This window comes from Chaetodon trifascialis, chromosome 10 (genome assembly GCF_039877785.1).
Source record: "Chaetodon trifascialis isolate fChaTrf1 chromosome 10, fChaTrf1.hap1, whole genome shotgun sequence".
In the NCBI taxonomy this organism is placed as follows: domain Eukaryota; kingdom Metazoa; phylum Chordata; class Actinopteri; order Chaetodontiformes; family Chaetodontidae; genus Chaetodon; species Chaetodon trifascialis.
The window spans coordinates 10,093,022-10,112,889 of record NC_092065.1 but is presented as its reverse complement, the minus strand read 5'-3'; the positions used below and the strand labels follow the sequence as shown (position 1 = coordinate 10,112,889).

General features: G+C 42.9%; 1 protein-coding gene and 1 pseudogene across 2 annotated transcripts; both read left to right on the top strand.

Annotated features, from left to right (window-relative positions):
- Positions 1-388: 388 nt before the first annotated feature.
- Positions 389-1,247, top strand: LOC139337342 (proteinase-activated receptor 4-like; annotated as a pseudogene).
- Positions 1,248-1,624: 377 nt separating this feature from the next.
- Positions 1,625-13,362, top strand: slc17a6a (solute carrier family 17 member 6a). 2 transcript variants are annotated; one of them, XM_070971728.1, is made up of 13 exons: positions 1,625-2,383; positions 3,848-4,103; positions 4,549-4,667; positions 5,718-5,832; positions 6,839-6,926; positions 7,148-7,234; positions 7,742-7,884; positions 7,968-8,117; positions 10,023-10,155; positions 10,238-10,348; positions 10,433-10,560; positions 11,587-11,930; positions 12,126-13,362. In XM_070971728.1, the coding sequence occupies exons 1-12, from the start codon at positions 2,298-2,300 to the stop codon at positions 11,914-11,916; spliced, it is 1,746 nt and encodes a 581-aa protein (XP_070827829.1). In that variant the 5' UTR covers positions 1,625-2,297; the 3' UTR covers positions 11,917-11,930; positions 12,126-13,362. The 2 variants fall into 2 exon arrangements, with proteins under 2 accessions (XP_070827829.1, XP_070827828.1); XM_070971727.1 differs by having other exon boundaries at positions 1,634-2,383; positions 11,587-13,362.
- Positions 13,363-19,868: the final 6,506 nt, after the last annotated feature.

Genomic DNA, 19,868 nt, shown 5'->3' with positions numbered 1-19,868 from the left:
TGTTTCACACCTAAATATGTTGGCATGGTTGCTTCACTTGGCACACAGAGAAGCCACTGTGACAAAGACACTCAGGTTCAGGCAGGGTGGAAAGGTTCAGTGTGATTTTAAACATTTTATCTATTAGGTTAATTTCTGAAAGGAAAATATAGGTTTGCCACAGAGTTTTCTTAATTATGACAAATAATGATTTATAAACTTAGTTTTCTATAAGGTCAATTCATATCTTTAATGTTGTATTGAAGCCCAAGTGTTTAATGAAATGAGGCTTTAGATGAAGAAAGCGAGGATACGACCTGTCTTTGCAGATCAGCATTGTAAACTCCAAGTTGAACATCCAGAGGACGCATTTTGCAATTAAGTTTTACAGGAGATCCGTCTGTACGTGATGCCGTCCTTCCTCCTGTCGGCTCTGATCCTCGGGCTTCCCCTCAACCTGCTCTCCCTCTGGGTTTTCCTCCACCGCCTGCAGCGCTGGACCTCAGCAGCCTGACCCTGGTTGACACCTCGTGGCTGCTGCTGGCCTTGCCTTTCCTCATCAACTACCATCTGAGCCATGTGTTCTGGAAAATGGTGCTGACGATCTGCACGGCTGTCAGGATGTTCTACCAAAACCGCTTTTATCTCAACATCTTCTTTGTCAGCTGTATCAGCGTGGACCGGTACCTGGCCATCGTGCACCCGCTGCAGTCTGTGGTGCTGCTGGGCCGGAGGCTCCTCAGCATACCTGTTGCCACCATCAGTCTCACCCAGACCTGCCCTGGGAGCAGCCGCACCGTCTGTACCGAGCACATATTACTGCGCGCAGCCGGAAAGACGCTCCCCTATTCCGTCGGTTGCTTCAGCATCTGCTTCCTCCCCCGCTGCTCTCCATCTGCTGCTGCGGCCTGCTGAGTGTCAGGGAGGTAGTGGGTGCTGAGCGCAGCGCTGGTTCTCTGTGCCTTGTTTCACCTGCCGTACGTAGCGTCATGCGGCCAGTCTACCCTGACAACCCCGCCTCATGGAGGTATGCAGACCTGACCTTCGCCCTGGAGGTGTGCTTCTGCAGCCTCATCGCCTGTGTTAACCCCCGTTTAGCTGCTTCGTAGGACAGTTCAGGAGGGAGTTTCAAAGCACTTTTGCTGTCATTTTTCCAGTGTTCAGGTGCACAGGTGGCCTGTAAGAAGACCCGGATGATGATGAGAACAAGACAGGTGGTGTGTACTGTCACACCTGTGTGCGCAGTGACTGCACCTGGATCCCAATGATCCAGGTGCAGTCAGGTGATACTGTTCTTAATGTCATCATGAAACTCTGACTGAAATAAGTTAAATACAGTGTGTCTAACAAAGGGCTGCAGTCTCCTTTATCTCATGCCATCTCTCGGTTGAACTTCCTTACACAACACTGCCTCTGCGTGGCTGACTGCATGCTGTACTTTACAGTCTGCATCCACATGCGTGAAGCGCATGTCTTTCTTTTATTCAGTGAGAAGTATTACAGTCCTCAGTTTACTCAATTTCGTGAAAACACGAAAAAGCGAAAAAGCACATTTGTCCCTGAAGTTTGAACACTGTCTGTAAACGCTGCAGGTCAAACTAAAACAGAGAAACAACCGGATGTGGAGGGAGGGTGGGGTGGGGGTGGGGGGATTGTTGCTTTGTGCCTGCTGCAGCAAGTGATTTATAAGTGGTCGGAGCTCATCCTGAAATTCTTTTCTCTTCTGTTATATATAACTGAAGGGGGGTTTATGCATGTTGGCGATTGTCGCGGTGACAGATTTTGAGGGAGTAATTGAATGAGAGGAGCGGAGCGGAGCGGAGGGAGGAGGGGCGCTGCACGGAGCCGCTGACAGGTAGATGAGCTGCGCGCTGTCCGCGGTGCTGAAACCTCCTCCGGCTGCTGCCTCACCGGAGATCCTCACCTCAGATTAGACCGGAGCTCCGCGAACCTGCATCGGCTCAACATCTTTCCTGCTGATATCTCGAAGAACACTATAAAAAAAACAACTTTTTATTGTCTGTTTTGCTGTTTTCTTATCGCTGACTGGATCTTAAGATGGCACTGCATGGATTAACATTGCGCAAGGCAAAAGCGGATTTATTTGACTGCTGTTTTGTGACTGTGAAAGCAGCCCTTTCACACTGAGCGTGTTTCCCCTCTTTCTCCATTTTCTCCCTGATCTTTTCGGGACATCGAGACGTTTTCTGCTGAAAAGACCGAGGCCCGTTATTTGGATTAATACCTTAACAATATGCTCATTAATGCGGCACTTTCATTTGCTGTAGTATTATAGAATTTTTGAAGATAATTTGGATATGGAGCCAGGAAAGGAGAAAGCCCTCCCTGCCTCTAAAGAGGGACTAAAACAATTCGCAGGAAAGGCCCTCGGGAACCTGTACAGGTAAGGCGAAGAAATTCCCATTTCTGCGTGTTTTTTAAGCACAATGATTCTACTTATTTATGAGAAATTAAAAATACAATATATCCAGATGTGAACATCACACATAAAACGTGCGCTGCCTTCAAATGCGCTTATTAGCGAATTACAACGAACTCAGCAGGGAAATCTCTTCTTTATGAGCAGAATCAGGGACAGGATGCTGGAAGCAGAGTCGTGTGGCCCGAATATTTAAGGATCAGATATTTCCCTGGAGGATGATCCCCTCCACCAGCAGCTGTGGGTGTTTTTTAATAATTAATGAAACAGAGCGAGTCGTGACACAAGGTCGGAGGATATCTATTACCTTATGTATCCATCTGTATTAATTCAAGATCGATGGACTTCATATCAATTGACTTCCTATATTCTTCGCACTGTCAAGGACCTAAATGAAACGTAGTTCAAGAGAAACCCGATAATTACTGTAAATCAAAGAGTTTAAAATCAGAGAAGGGGCACAGGATGTGCAGGATGCATTCAATTGAATTATGTTTTAATTTTCATTGAAAGTGCGAATAAAATGACTATTGGTAGAATATTAAGGCAGAAAAACGATTTTTTTTTGTTCAGCGTAAATCTTGTGGAAACACGCAGCTCTTATAAAATCCACATATTTCAGACGAGCGTTTGCGCAGGCACACGTCTTATTCGTTTGTGTTTTCGCTCCTAAAATGGCTTTCAGCTGTTGAACTTGAATCCAAGGTGCAACGCAGGAAGGTGACTCAAATCTGTGGAAGAGGAAAAAGAAAATCTGTTGGTTTCATTTGAGCTGTGGAGCTGCGGAGGGCCTGTTATTGCACCGGATGAGGCCTTCACATTTCAACGTTTGGTTTTTAAACGAGCCTTACGTTTCTGGGCTCAAATTTCAAGCGCAAGTCAAAGCAAAATGGCAAATTTACGAGAGCTAATTAAAACAAGTAAAAAAAAAAAGGCAGAATTATCTCTAAACGGCGATAGATGCTGATATTGCTGCAATGCGGTATTAAGGTCATTTTCTCTTCGTTTACCAACGAGCCTTTCTTTAACAGGAAGGTGGAGAATTTCCGCAGGGATCGAAAGGAGGAATAAAAACGCTGTTTGACTTTAAGTGAAGGCTTTGAGGGGCCTGAGCCACATTAAAAAGAAGAAAATAAGGATGCTGTGGAGGCCTGGCGCTGAGAGAGCACAAAGTGAAGAAGAAAGCTTATTATCCTGTAGTACAAAGTGCAGACAGCCTGATTAAATGCATTATGCCTACATAGGATTTTTTTTCTTTTTTCTTTTTTTCTTTTTGGCAAAAATAATAATAATAAAGAAATCAGACATTTTCCGCTCAGTTAGTCGTCGCTGGTGCTTCTTTTTAAGCTGCCTGAATGTCTGATTTCATATATCCAACACGACTTTTTAACCTTATAAAAACGAGCATGTCATCGGCTTGTCGTGCAGGAGGCTGGAAAAGCGGCAGCAGACAGGTGAGACGATCGAGCTGACGGAGGATGGGAGACCCACGGAGGGGCAGGAGCGGAAGACGCCCCTGTGCGACTGCACATGCTTCGGGCTTCCGCGCAGATACATCATCGCCATGCTGAGCGGGATCGGCTTCTGCATCTCCTTCGGTATCCGGTGTAACTTGGGTGTGGCCATCGTCAGCATGGTTAACAACAGCACGATCCATCAAAACGGCAAGATCATCATCAAAGAGGTGCCTGTAAAGCCCGCCCCGTCACTCCCCACCAGCCCCCACGTTTGAGACAGCCATAGGTTTTGGTTAAACACACCTTGGAGAGCCTCAGTTGGGTGTAGGTGTACTTTTAAATTGTATTCCAGGTGTTCGGCTTGTATATTATAGTAAGTAGAAGCAAATTAGTGCAGTTTATTTTATTTTTATTTTGAAAATCTGCTTATTTTGCGTCACAATCAGCTGATCGATTACTTTATATACCCACGTGTGTAAACTGGGTGCATGCTGGTGTACTGCAATGGCATTAAAGCATCAAATGAAATCACATCTTTCAAAGAATATGTTCCATTAACAGTATTATGCAAAGCATTTTCATTACCCTTTTAACGAATTAAATTTGCACTTTTTTACCGGAGGAAAGTGGAAAAGTAATTACAGCGTGTCTTTATTTTTGCGTGTCTGAAAGAAAGCGAAATTCAACTGGGACCCTGAGACCGTGGGGATGATTCATGGATCCTTCTTCTGGGGCTACATAGTTACTCAGATCCCAGGAGGGTATATCTCCTCCAGACTGGCTGCAAACAGGTAACTGCGCTCCATCATTTCTCGAAATAACAAATAATGAGTGCGGGGTGGGAAGAAATGTGCCTAAATATCAGTTGTCCTGCAGTGGACGCGTTCCTGTCCTAATGTAGGTGGGACATTTGTGCTGGTCAGTCAGAGTCGGTCTCATGGCTTGAAGAAAAGGGGTCTGACCTTACAGCAGATAAACTGGGGATTTGGCTGATGCCCACCAGGCGTGCCTCCTCATGTTAATGAGCTCCCGTGGGACCACCATGTCTAATCCTTTATGTTCAGAGGCATGGCAACCACATCAGCCAAAGCCCTGTGTGTGAAATGCGGTTCTGAGTAATGATTGCAGTATGATTTCAAAGGCTGTACTGCCTCTACACCACATTATTTCACCAACAACTGATTCAGCGACAATTGGGACAAAAAGGAGCGAAACAATTATGCAACAAAAAAACAAACAATGAGTTTGTAAAAACTGTAGAAGAATACAAATTATAACCGCAAAACTCCAAAATCCCGATTAGAAAATGATATAAAAACAACAGTGATGCTAATGGAGGAGATAAAGACAGAGAACAAGAAGAATAAATTCTTGTGCATCAACATGATCAGATTGTTAGATATTTCATGAGGGAAATGGAGCCTAAATAAGATGCAAATCTTTGAAGAGCTTCATCATGCCAAGTCAGCTGAGCCCACTGCGCCTTCTGCTGCAAACACCTCCTGTCCTCTCTCCCCTGGAAACTGAATCACTGCCTGTGTGTGTGTGTGTGTGTGTGTGTGTGTGTGTGTGTGTGTGTGTGTGTGTGTGTGTGTGTGTGTGTGTGTGCATGCGTGCGCACCATCCAATTAGGGTTGATTTATCTCCCTTATCAGTGTTTATTCTCCACTACATAGCAACAATGTACATCCTATAGCGTTTTTTATTTCTTACTTTATGTTATTAATCTCTTTGAGGGGCTTGGAATAGAGCAATACAGCTGTTTTGTATCTGGTTGAATAAAAATGATCTTGTTTTGATAATATTCTGACAAATAACATCCAAACATGCTGTTTATCCAGAGTTTTTGGGGCTGCCATCGTGCTGACATCCACCCTGAACATGTTCATTCCCTCTGCCGCCCGGGTGCACTATGGATGTGTCATCTTTGTGAGGATATTACAAGGGCTGGTGGAGGTACTGATGCACTCTTTGCACATCACACCCTGACCTTTAAAAGACTCAAAAATGATGCCTCATTATCAAGCCGAGAGCGAAACTCGACCCCTAATGAAATTGTCCTGACATTCTGTGTTTGACCACGTTTTACAGAAATCCTCTGTTCGTACTGGGCTCCCTGGCTTTGTGTTTGAATTTGCACTTGAAAATGAAGGCCATTATGTAGAAGTTCCATTCATAATACATGCAATTGTCAGATTAATCCACAAACAGCATAAAATCCTGAATAGCAGGGCTTATGTGTGTTGGTTTAGCTGGCGACAACAGCTTCATGTTCACACAGAAACACAGAACAAAAGAGAGGAACCACTTGATGCAGGCGGCTCCCACAGCTCAACCGAAAGGACAAGATTTCAGAGAGAGGTGCTATTATCAGACTGAAGGTCATCCTCTTTTGTTATTTTGTTTTGCTGCATGCTGTCGTTTCAATAGCAGCTCCTGGCCAATGAGAGGGGGAGCCGCCTGTGTTCAGCGCCCATCGACTTATTACTGCAAATTAAACATTAGCATTTCAGGGTGTCTCCCACTGCAAGCCCCAGCAATTTGTGTCTATCAATAGTTGATTGTATGCCACTTAGTGTGTAATGAAGATTTAATGGGAGCAATTCAGTTTTTTTTTTCATGAAGTGGGTAGTCAGCTTGAATTTGCACTGACTCACACCTCACCCATTAGTCTCCATTTGAAAGGTCAGCTACAATGCATGTCGGTTTGTTTGTTATTAACTACAATTTGTCTTCCACGTCTGACAAATGAGATCAGACTACGTCAATCAAGCAGAATACCTTCACCTGTGAATTCTGTTGACTGAAAGCGGGAAAATGAATGCAAAATGTATGGGTGAATTTAGTAAATCAAACAGTTTACAGGAAGATTATTTGCCTGAAACAGAGAAACATTAAAGTGAATGGAAACTGATCCTTGTGTGTTCATACTGTGACTGCAATGTCACTTTTCACTGTGCAGGGAGTGACTTATCCAGCCTGCCACGGCATCTGGAGTAAATGGGCTCCACCGCTGGAAAGAAGTCGTCTGGCAACCATCTCCTTCTGTGGTATACAACCTACACACACAGTCACATTTCTGTGATATACAGATGTTATCATCGTATTACTTCATGCACAGAAAGGCAGGTTTAGAATGACAAAATATTAGTGCTAAAATGTATGTAGAGATGTGCTGAGCACGTTTGTCACTAAACACTGGGGCAACAGTGCTCTCTGGGTAACAGTCAGGATCAGATTCTGCTCGGTCCTAACGTTTTGTCTTGTTCAGGATCCTACGCCGGTGCAGTGATAGCCATGCCTCTGGCTGGGATCCTGGTCCAGTACACAGGGTGGTCCTCTGTCTTCTATGTGTACGGTGAGTCTCACTGGCTGATTTTATTTTAACACCTTTAAGTGAAGCTATGTAACTTTTAAAAGAAGAAACAATACGATCTCTTTCTTACTCATGAAAAGTCTGTGACCAGTAGCTTATGGTGGCTAATATTAGCAAACTGTAGACAGGTATTGCTATGTCTAAAACATTTTAGCCTTTACTGTTAACCCTATTATTAACTGGCTTCAACCTACAATCAATCATCTGTTTGGTTTCACATTGTCTAGCTTTACCAAACGCTTTTCCTCTTTTAATTCCTCTTCAGTATCTTTAAGGCTGGAAAATCATCTGATTCCTCATTGACAGCATCATACTGTATTATCATCATTGAACCTGTTTCATATTTACATTGAGTGAAACAGTAAAGTCCCAGATTCATTATTACATTATTTACTACACATATTCCCAGATTTCAGCCTGATGTACTTGGTAGTTCTGAAAACTTTGCACTGAGATTGTACTGAAGTGTTTGATTCTTAAATTTTTCAGGATGCTTTGGGATATTCTGGTACATGTTCTGGATCTTAGTGTCTTATGAGAGTCCAGCAGAGCACCCGACCATCACTGATGAGGAGCGGCGTTACATCGAGGAGAGCATCGGTGAAAGTGCCCAGCTGATGGGTGCAATGGAAGTGAGTTCTGAATCTGCGTCCTTTGATTTTGAACATCTGGTCAAGTGCTGTATATCCAGCTGATTCTCTGTTTGCTTTAACAGAAATTCAAGACCCCCTGGAGGAAATTCTTCTCCTCCATGCCCGTCTATGCAATCATCGTGGCCAACTTCTGCAGGAGCTGGACCTTTTATCTGCTTCTCATCAGCCAGCCTGCATACTTTGAAGAGGTGTTTGGCTTTGAAATCAGTAAGGTAAGTCAATCCCTTAAAGTGCCTGGTGTCAGCCCTAAAAGATTTTCTGAAATTTCACTGAAAACACTCTAAAACTAAACTCTAAACTAACAAACCAGTGACTTGCTGTTGAACATAGTGAAGCATTTAGCAGCTATAGATGCAGATATTTCCTTCAGAAGATGGTGGAGACCAAAAACAGAGCAAAAAAGAGAGTGAACATTGGGCTTACATTCACCAGGTAGCCAGAAACACGACTCCAAATGAATGATCATTTTTATCAGTACCTGCTGGATGTGTAAATAAGGGACTGTTTGCGAGTCTGACTTCTCAAGTTAAAAGGTGATGAAATGTCAAAGTCATGCTCACAACCTCCGCTGCAAACAAGTGACCCAAAAAATCAGTTGTTGTAGGTTTAAAACCCATTATTAGATTCATCCTTAAGTGAATAGTGTTAAGTGTTCACTTAGAAAGTTGACTGGACTCAAATCAATCAATCAATCAATCAATCAATCAATCAATCAATCAATCAATCAATCAATCAATCAATCAATCAATCAATCAATCAATCAATCAATCTTTATTTATATAGCACTTTTCATACATAATGAAATGCAACACAAAGTGCTTTACAAGGGTTAAAAACAATATAAATAAAAACAGAACAACATTAAAAACCTATCCCTCCCACCCTTCGTATGTACTAACACACACGCTGAAATACACACACACACACACACACACACACACACACACTCAAATGGTAGGAAGAGTAACGAGACATAGCAAGACACTGAGGATTGAGGATAAGGCCACCTTTGGGGCCATCCACACCGAGAGGAGTCATCATGGACTGTGAGCACAGACAAAGTGAGAATAAAACAGTTTATAGACAAAAAACTCAAACTTCTGGTTTGGAAAAAAATGGGAGTTGAGGCTGCAGGCAAAGGGGAAACGCTTGACACAGGAGGAATCAGGACAAACTGGCAACCAGCGGTGAAGGAAGCCCGGCTTGCATACTGCTGGTCTGATGAGCCTGATGTGAAGCAGGTGCACAGGTGATTAGGCAGGAGACAGCAGAGAGTGGAGGAGACCACACGCAGCCTCAGACAAACAAAAATCACGAAGGGAAAGGGGAAAAGAAAAACACTAGGGACAGACAGGTGAGCTGATCCTAACAAATAGTGTCCAGTAATTAGTAGTATGAGGGAAAACTCCCAGCATGCATTTCATGTGCTTTCCCACTTTGTAATTAGTGTTTAAGTGTTTTACTTGCATGCAATAACATCTCTTTTACCACAATTCCACTGTTGTTGTCGTTAGTTATGGAGAGCAAAATGTGGTTAGACTGTTAGTGTGAATGTGTGTCAGTCAGTCAGTCAGTCAGTCAGTCAGTCAGTCAGTCAGTCAGTCAGTCAGTCAGTCAGTCATTCAGTCAGTCAGTCAGTCAGTCGGTCAGTCGGTCATTCGGTCAGTCGGTCTGTCGGTCTGGCGGTCTGTCAGTCTGTCAGATGGAAGAAATGATTTTGATTCAAGTTGAGTATTTTGTGGAATCATTAAAATAAATAAATGGAATAATCTCACCTCTTTGACACGTTTCACAAACAGATTTAAACACTGATTACATAAACTGTTCTACCCTCCACGAGTGACAGACAAAGCAACAGATTCCAGTTATTCTTAAAAATTTCATAATGTTCACCTTCTCTGGCGTGTGAAGCATGAATCAGGCTGGTCTGGCAGGTGTAAGCAGCTTTGGGCTGCTGCTGTGATTACTACAGGTGAATTATTGCTCGGATGTGATTCTGGAGTCAGAGGTTGAGCCGGACGCAAAGATTGGCTCTGAGAAGAAACAATCACTTCTGTTATGACAGTTTCTTTGTCGCTGTCACATTTGCTTTAGACAAGTGTTTGATGGTTTCTCAGGTTGGAATACTGTCAGCACTCCCTCACTTGGTCATGACCATCATCGTGCCCTTGGGAGGCCAATTAGCAGACTACCTGCGGACCCACAACATCATGTCCACCACTATGGTCCGGAAAATCATGAACTGTGGAGGTAAGGCTTTGATGGTCAGATCCCAGTCATTATATCCTGGGAGTTTCCTCATCGGTCCATCATCAACTCTTCTTGTTTTTAGGGTTCGGTATGGAGGCCACTCTCTTATTAGTGGTTGGTTATTCTCACAGTAAGGGTGTGGCCATCTCTTTCTTAGTCCTGGCGGTGGGTTTTAGCGGATTTGCAATATCAGGTGAGTCTTGAAACAATGGATTCTAGATCAAATTCTGGCCAATCAAATGAGCAAACTCATAAAATTCCCTCTTTGCTGCTGTAGGTTTCAATGTCAACCATCTAGACATTGCCCCCCGCTATGCCAGCATCCTCATGGGCATATCCAACGGTGTGGGTACCTTGTCAGGGATGGTCTGCCCTCTAATAGTGGGAGCCATGACTAAGAACAAGGTGAGTCATTTCTATTTATACACTGATGTGAATGTCAATGCAGATAGGAACTTTTAAAGCCCCTGAAAAGTGGTTTCAAACCTCGAGCATGTCTCTGTAACATGAAATATTTAAAACAAATGTTAACTAAGCAGTCAAAGGGAAAGATTGGAGGAAAAACATTGGGAGGTGCATGTCGTGAGTTTTAAGTCACACTGAAAGCGCAGCTAAAGCATCTTTAGCTTTTCATGTTCAGAATATGTGGGTGGAGTTTAGTTACGAGAGGGAATTAAATCAAATCTTGCAGATTTTATTGGATCACTCAAACGTGGCTTCATGAATGCAGCTTGTTACAGAGCTGTGGAGCGATGGAGCTGTGGGACTGCTCACCTTCATCTGTAATTCCCTCATCTTGTTAGATCAGGGGGAAGATGAGGGTTAATGAATAATTTTGACCTCAACCACATCATTTGGAAATGCAAACAAACATACCTCTTATGATATTACGTCAAGTGTGTTTTGATGTGATGGACGGGTTTGCCAGGTGCCCTGAATCACTTTCGGATTGGATGAATTTATTTAACTCTAAGTTCTAAGTATTTTTATGTTTTTTCACGAGGCATTTTGTTATGAAAATATTCCAAAAAATGGCTTTTTGGACACACATTTAGCATGTAGCAAGAGATAAATGACCAAGAGAGAAACATGATGAGAGCTTTGAAAGTGTATTTTTCACTTCACTGTGTCTTTAAAACTCCGCTAGTCTGCTTCCTCAGGACGGAGTGGGTGTAGTTTGATCATATGTCAGTGACTGTGGTCTGGCAACATGACTCAACAACCCCACAACTATCATCAGATGTTGATTCAAATGTTGCGCCAAATCCTGATGCACAAGTTTTTCCAACCAGTGTGGAAGAGCACAGTCAAAAACTGTTGGCACAGAGTTTAGCAGCCCTCTCGTCAGGATAAGGACTCAGTTGATATAAAGACATCATCAGGGCCTTATAGAAGTGACTCAGCCTGGCTTCAACTCTTTTCTATCTCCAGACCAGAGAAGAGTGGCAGTATGTCTTCCTCATCGCTTCCCTCGTGCATTATGGGGGCGTGGTGTTTTACGGGCTCTTTGCATCTGGAGAGAAGCAGCCATGGGCCGACCCCGAAGAAACCAGCGATGAGAAGTGTGGCTTCATTGATGAGGATGAGCTGGCCGAAGAGACCGGCGACATCACGCAGGGGTACGGCGCCATGGGCGGCCCGGCTAAAAGCTACGGGGCCACTGCACAGCTCAACGGAGGTTGGGTGCAGGACTGGGATAAGACGGAGGAGTATGTGCAGGAGCCAGCAGGAAAGATGTATGCTGAGCGTGGCTACTCTTAAACCAGACAGCTGTGGTGAGTCTGCTTGCAAAAACGGACTCTCCATCACGGATTGCACAAATAAGCATCATCTTAGATATTTAAATCCATTCTGTGTATTCAAGTGAAAACGGTTACTAGTTTCAAAAAGCCAGTGTAAAGAAATAGTTGCAATGCAGAACAATCCTCACTAGATTCTCACATGTTTCTCATCACATCCACCGACTGTAGGGCTTCACTCCACAGAGAGCGGTTGCAAAGAAAACTGCAGGCCTATGTTGTACTTCACAGGCACCCAAACCTCATCAATCTACTTGAACAACATGAGCCAGATGACACTGCAGTTGACCATCATATAGGGTCTTTCTCTGAAATACCACTCTGATTGCACTGAAACTATAAGTATTCTAAAACAAGATTCTATTCTGTTTCTCAAATGTGTTTTATGTACTGTATATACCTGTATACTGTTTCTGTGAGACTATTGTGGATTTTGGGTCGTTGATCTGTGTTAACATTAATATAAAAGGCCATATTTTTCATGGACAGTACCTTTTCAGGGAGATGTCTGCTTGCAAAAAAGGTCTTCTTCTTCTCAAGCGAGGCCTATAATACACTATGACAAAAATAGCGTGAGTGAAGTTGAACCGTAGAGTTTTAGTGTGTGTTTGTTTGCATGAATTTGCTCAGATCAATGTTTCAGATGCAGCCGCCTCACAGCCATTGATAGTCCTCATTCAGCCTGCTGCTTTGTTCTTAGATAAGTGTCTTCTGCCATTATAGCTAATAAAATGAACTTTCATAACCAGGTTCCAGTCGTGATGTGAGACCAATCAAAAAAGTTTTGAAGGCGATTGCTCAGAAGACATTGATTATTGATGTTTGGTGTGCACTGCAATAACTTCTGTGTACCAGCCGCCACCCATCACATTCTGTTTTGTAATGTAACGCTGGCTTGCTGTATCTAACTGTAATTGTTTTGGAGTCATGTGATGATCAACATTAAGGTGTGTGTTTTAACAAATTACTAGTGTCTGGAGAATCCAGCTTTAGTGCTCATGATTCAGCGAGGAATGCAGTACTGTATATGAACAACCAGGTTTTCGTGATCTCTTGGTGTTTCTTGGTTGTTCTCATTGTCACCAAAAGTACTTTATTGACACTTTGATATCGTCACGTTTGAGTGGACCACATGAATTAATAGATGGCTCTTCCACCTGACTTACTTTGCTCTTTGAACACTTTTCTTCATTTGCTGTATGAAATCTGCAAGGATGTTTAAAATATATGAATATATAAGAATGTTTAAGATGACCAAAAGATGCTATTATGGCTTTGTGCCTGAGGTTTATGTAAAACAGATAAATGTGATTTTATGGCTTCTAATATTGTGTTTAATGAAGAGGTATGTTGATGTCAAAAGGTGTTATAAAAATACTCATATCATTTTATAAAAAAAATCCAAAAACAACCAAAAGTCATGTTCTTGTCATTCTTAGTGATCTTGTGTTGAGGTGATATACTGTAGTATGTTCAGCTGTTTATTTGAAGGTTACTTGTCCTCAGTGGCCAAACGCAGGCTACATAACCAGTTAAACACCTTCTCCAATCAGCGTCATGCATCTCCTATTCTCTCCACGTTCCTCATTAGTAAATCAATGGCTGAGGTCTCTGGAGTCCAGGGGAAAGTATTGGACCTGCGAGCTGGTAATTGGTAAAGGGAGAGGAAATGTTAATGCTTTTACTGGAGTTTACATCCCAACAAACCACCATCATTGTCTGTCTTCCACAAGGAGTCCTGACTTTAATACGCAGTGTAAAACCTGCACCGAGGGGTCGTGTGGCTGCATAAAAGTGTGATGAACCTATTAAATCTTTCAGCAGCAGCTCACGCTTTGAATTGTGCGGGAAAAAGAAAGATCAGAAGCATGACTGTAAGGAGAAACACACCATGAGACTGTAAGGCCTGTAATAGTGGAATATTACACTGGCGGCACACCCTGTTTTCCCTCAGCGTGTCCTCCTCTGCACAGCTGAGGTCAATAATGTTACATGCAACACATTCAGCTATTGACCCAGCTCCTGCATTAAGTCTAATCACGTGACAAATCAATACTGTTTAACTCTGGAGTGTGTTGGAGTTTTAAAACAGAAATGATTGTAATGAAAGTTTGAATTTAGAACAAATGCTGGTGGCAAGAGGTCCTGCTACCTTTAAAGTCATGTATTTCCTGGTTATTAGTATTTCACTTTGCTCGAAAATCACTGAACGAAAGCACTGAAGGTTACATAGACCGTTCATTTCAATCAAATACTTGATGTAACTCATAATAAGTGCAGCCTTAGAAAAAGATCGGATTCCTGCATTATAACAAGGAACTGTCAAAGGGGCACGGCTGAAACACTGACTTTACAAAGTAGAACCTGAATGCAGCTTTGTTCTGTGATGATGACATCCACTGAAAGCACGCAATGGCGATTTGACAGATTAAGATGAGTTTGCTTAGGTTTAACCAATTTCATAAAAGCTGGGCTAATGAAGCATTACTTTGATTACCACGACAAGAAAGAATTAAGTCGAAAATTTGAAGCAGATGGTGATTTCTACCTGTTAATCCTGCTTGATGAATGTTAATAAACTAAGGGACTGTTGAAGGGCAAAAACTAAGTGAACATCTGGCAAAATAATATAAATATGTTGCAAAAATGTCAGTATACTTACTTTATTTTGACATATTGATATCTAGATGCCACGTGCACAGAGGAGTCTGTATGTTGGTTTGCACACATGCATTCAGTAGTATGAACAGAAAGTGCTAAATTACTCTGTTTCAAAGGGAAGAATTCACCAATAGTTGCCTGACTGTTGAACCTCACATTCAAGGGGTGATGAGAGAGCTGATGGAGGTCCTCTGACCTGCAGTTAGATCTGAATCAGAGGTGCATGGAGTGAACAGGAAAGGTGATATTACTGCCTGTGCTGCTCTGCAGTGTGTCCAACACGCTGCTCTGGAGGCTGACAAACTGCAGCCCTTCAGTGAGGTGGTGAATAATTCAGGGAAACATGGAGTCCGTCCATCCACATGCATCAGTCTGAGCTTCTCTCTGCAGCAGGAGGGGCTTGATGGTGTGTAGGACTCAGGACATATCAAAGACCAAGATTCTGCCTTTCAGCCTCTGCAGGCTCGAGTGAGTCATATGGAGCAGATACAGAAAATGAAAGCTATATTCTTTAATGTGTGAGTTCATCATCAGAGGCTTGGCCATCTTCTTGAAGGTCCTCATTATGCATGGTGGCAGTGTAGCTATCAAATGTGGTGGGTTTTCCACCTTCCTTTGACTGTACAACATCGTGCAGGAAAAATCTCTGCAGCCTCTTGCAAGTGAGGACTTTGCAACTCACCTAAGTAGAAATGATAGACAGGCGTGGAGTTAGTTGGGGTGGGGGTTAAGGTGTTGACCAACGGTCGTATGTGCATGATGGACAGCATGAATCAATTTAATGTGCAGTGGCAGCGCTGAGTCTACAGCGGTCTGTGTTGACTGATGCCTCGATCACAGGAAGCAGCTCCGTGTCTGAAACACTTCCAGTAGCAGCAGTGGCAGCAATTACAATAAATCTCAGTTTCTCCTCCGATTATCTGCCCAGCTGAGGAGGAAACCATTAACGCTCACTGCCGCCTGCTTCTCGGTGCACATGTTAATTTGACAGAAAACACAATTGTGTCACCAGCCATGTGTAACATGTTTTCTCATGCCTAACCAGCCGGAGTGGTCATGGCTGTTGAACTAGTGACGTGCCTGTTGGGGCGCGCGGTAATTGGACAAAATCTGGTGTCGACATTTCATTCATAGATGGAAACTCTCCCAGTGTTCATCTGCTGCCAACCTCCACCTTCTGTGCTTTTGCAGCATCTCAGACGTGGTCCTGGTGATGCTGTTTGTGTAATTGTGAGAGTGAGTGAAGGGGGGACTGAGTAGTTGTCAGAGTGTGGGGCAGGTGCAGTTCGGCTCCTGGGGGACTGTAATGGGATGAGGCCCAGCCAGAATGAGTGTTTGATGATGGGGTTGCACTCCTCCCCTGGGACTCTGTCTGCATGCAATTATCCTCCTGATCCCTTCTCTCTTCTCTAGTCTGCAGTCTAAACTGTACGCAGCCATCTCTCCACATTGCTCCTGCCTCAATGTTCTTTCACTAACAATCTAAAATCCAGCGCCCTCATATGTAAAATAATCAAGTAATTATGACCCAAAGTTTCAAAGCAGTACTGGAGTAATTACTGTTTTATGACACCCTCCTGCATGACATTACACCACCTCCAGGCAATTGAATTTACAAACGCCTCCTTCCCCTCCCTTGATAATTACTTTATTAATGGAGAGCTTGGCACCCCAAATCAGTCTTTCTCACCAGTAATAACATTTATTATATGTCTGCTCTCCACACATTTCCACACATATACAAACCAGAACTAATATTCTAAAAACGATTGCAATATTTCCAAAATTAATTCTGAATCTCACCTAGGTGATGCTTTAAGAGCTCTTGTTTTTACAATGAGCTTCTGCTTAAGATGCTCAGTTCAGACAGAAAAAACCCTCCCTCTTGTGATATGCAAATGGCGTCCACTGTAAAACATCACCATCTTGTTTAGCTCCCAAAAGCTAGAACTGTGTGCTATGATTATTTTCATCTATGCGCACTTTCCAAGCCCACTGAAACATTTATTAGCACCAATTTAAAGCTTTTTTCAGCCACAGTAATGAGGCAGGGAAACAGCAATGCCATATAAGAGCTCCATTTTCAGACCTGCCATATGTGGAGTGAGAATTGTCCACCATCAGAGGAGAAGGAAGGAGATTACTACGTCCAATTGTTTTGCCTCCACAGAACTGGTTTCCTACAGTTGCATGTGAGGTAATCTATCACAGGTCCTTCCAGTTCCCCTCCCCCATATCACATTGCAATGACGGCTTCATACCCTCCTCTCTACAACAAGCTCATATCATGCTTGTATCACACGCAGACAAAGGATGAGAGGCTGATAAGATTTTACACGATATTCTCATTGCTGGTTTTGCTTTGAAATCTGAACAAAATGATGACAGAATCTACAGATAAAGGAAAATATTTTCCAGCTTGTAGTTATTATCTTGATCTTCTGCACATTTTCTTTCACATTAAAAAAGGGCATTCCCTAACCATTAAACAGACACGACTTACAGTGATCTTTCTTTAAAGGCAGCACTTAATGGTTTAAATAATCGATTAATTTGCAGATTAGTTTTTGAATGAACTGATTAATTGTTTGGTCAATGCAACAACAGATTGTCACAGAACCCAAAGTGATGTCATCAAGTGCCCTGTTTTGTCTGAGGGGTCAAAACTCAAAGATGTTTAATCTGTTAAGACCAGGAAAAGCAGCAAATTTTCACACGTGAGAAGCTTAAACAAGACTTTAAGAATTCATTGATCACAACTGCTGGTTCATTTTCTGTTTATGTACAGCAGTCACTGTCGTTTCTTTCTGCAAATCAACCCCTTCCCTCTCCTCATGTGCCAAAATACAGCAGTGATTCTGCAACCACAGCACCTCACTGGAGCGTCTGACAGTGCAGTTTTTATTGGATGTCCTGCAGAGGACAATGTGAATTTTTTTCAGCTGCACCAACATTTCACATGATTCTGCAGACACCTTGCACCTCTCTCATCGTAATGAAGAATCCATCTTTCCCTCACAGCTTCGCTGAGAAAAACCAAATGAAGGCATTAATCCCCCTTCCTGCGTGCATGCCTGATGGTGGTGGCCACTGATCATCAGCATCTCTCTGAGCGGGACACAGGTGTGCAGAGGGGCCCTCCTGCCTCTGTGATCCGTCACCAAGGCCAGACAAGGGCCAGGCTGGAGCGGCTTAGGCACGTGCCGAGGGAGGGCTCTACCCCCCAACCCCTCCACCCCACCCCTCAGAGGACCTGCTATTCACGCCACCAGATGGGGGCTGGATGTGAGTTTTAATGAATGCTATCCTTCACGGCCCTTTAAAAGCCGCAGAACAACAGTCGCCCTCAGCACGTCTCTCTGCAGTTTGCTCCCCCACGCTGACACCAAACAATGACACACTGGGACGAATAAAAAAGATGATGTGAGAGGAGGAAAAACGGCACATTTCATTTCTAATTTCACCTCAAATATTACATTTCCTTCCCTGAAGCAAGACAGAGCTGCTACAAAACCACAAACACTAAATTCGCTGTTCAAGAAATTAGCTGCTGCTTTAGTGAACAGATTTCAGAGACGTCTCTGAGCAAATGTCACACATTTGAAGTGGGCTGGTGGTCGATATCAGGGGGCCGTGTGGACCTCCTGCTGTTTGAAGTGATACAATAACACAACCCTGCAATTTTACCTCTCAGGGTAAGAGCAGAGGGCAATTTGTTCACATTTATCAGTCAAAATACGTTCAGAAGGGCAGTTTTAATGCTTTATAAGTAGGAGGTGAAAATGGTTATTTGTATTATAACACTGCAGCTCCCTGTTAAAGGAAACTGGGCTTTCCTTTCTTCTTATCAGCTGTCAGATCCATGGGTATTATCCTATATAAATAATGGGTAAAGCATGCTTTCATAGTAGATAGATACAGGCATAGGACTAAATTGTAGGCTTCTCATGCAGAGTCACACAGTAACACATCTGATCATCACCAAGGCTGCTTACCCACTCTGCCAGTTTTGTGTAAGGCTGTGAAGAAGGGCGAGAAACGCAAAGTCTAAAAATGAAAAAATCTTGTCAGTGTTCAGCCCCAAAAGGCTAAATGAGAACATGCTGCTTGGTAACATGTAGAAGATGAAATTCCTCATTAGTTTGCAGAACAAACTGCGAAAATGTCTCTTTATTTGTCCCTAAATTATTTCTCTTATCTTCTAAAATCTGATCTGCATTAATGATCAAAATCCTGTTTGTAATGTATTTATGACACAGAAGCAGAGGAGACCCCTTCAGTAATTGCTGGTTTCCATCCAGTTACATGCATATGTTCTTCATTGGTTGCAAATAAATTGGTTGTGTACATGCTGCCCTTTACTCAGTGACCCCTGTCTGTCTCTACGTGGATTGCTTTCATGGTGTGTTAAACGAGCCGTGGTCGTGTTGGTGTTCCCCTCCTCATGGCGGTCGGGTCTCTAATCCGCTGTCTGCCAGAGTTATGTCACAAACCGGCTATTGTGGAGGGTTTGATTGAAGACGCCCGATCTGACGAACTGATCCCTCGCCGCAGAGGTGCTCTGACACATGGCCGACGTCTGAGATGTGTGAATTGGCAGTCGAGTCACGTGACTGGCATTAAGCCAATAGAAATTTTTAGATTCAGACCCCAGTGCAGCTTGTGATGAAAAGGCAATACTGACAGATGGTGTGAGAAACTGAAAATGATTTTAGGTGTGTACGGTTAGAAAGGAGTAAATTGGATCACACAATGCTTTTGCTTTCGTTGCTTATTGAAATTTCCTTATAGCTCTTTGTCCTTTAAACCAATTTATTATCAAACCAGTCTCTCCCTGCAGGTCTGCACAATGTGGAAGGATGAAATTCTGATTATGTTTCAGGGTCTCATAAATCCACAGCTGCAGAACGACTTTAAAAAAAACAGCAGGTCCAGAATTATTTGGTTGTAAGGTGGAATTTATGATGTTAAATGAAGCTTTGAATCTCAAGAGACTCATTTATAAAGTGTAAACTATTCAATGGCTGACAATTACTTCCAATTTAATTCAGTCAGGTCACGTGCTGCAGCCATCTGTCCAAAACCTGCAGGCTGCGCATTTTTAACAAATAACCAACTGTACTGAGATTTAAAAAACATATATATATAACTTCAATTATTACACGGTGCATAGGTAAAATTTAACAAAAGCATTTATATGCAACATGTTTTAAGGCTGACCTGAAGCACAAACATGAGCATTTTCAGACAGCT

Coding starts and splice junctions, on each gene's coding strand:
- slc17a6a (XM_070971728.1), top strand. CDS start 2,298: ATGGAGCCAGGAAAGGAGAAAGCCCTCCCTGCCTCTAAAGAGGGACTA. Junction 4,104..4,548: donor GCAAGATCATCATCAAAGAG/GTGCCTGTAAAG, acceptor CGTGTCTGAAAG/AAAGCGAAATTCAACTGGGA. Junction 7,235..7,741: donor CTCTGTCTTCTATGTGTACG/GTGAGTCTCACT, acceptor TAAATTTTTCAG/GATGCTTTGGGATATTCTGG.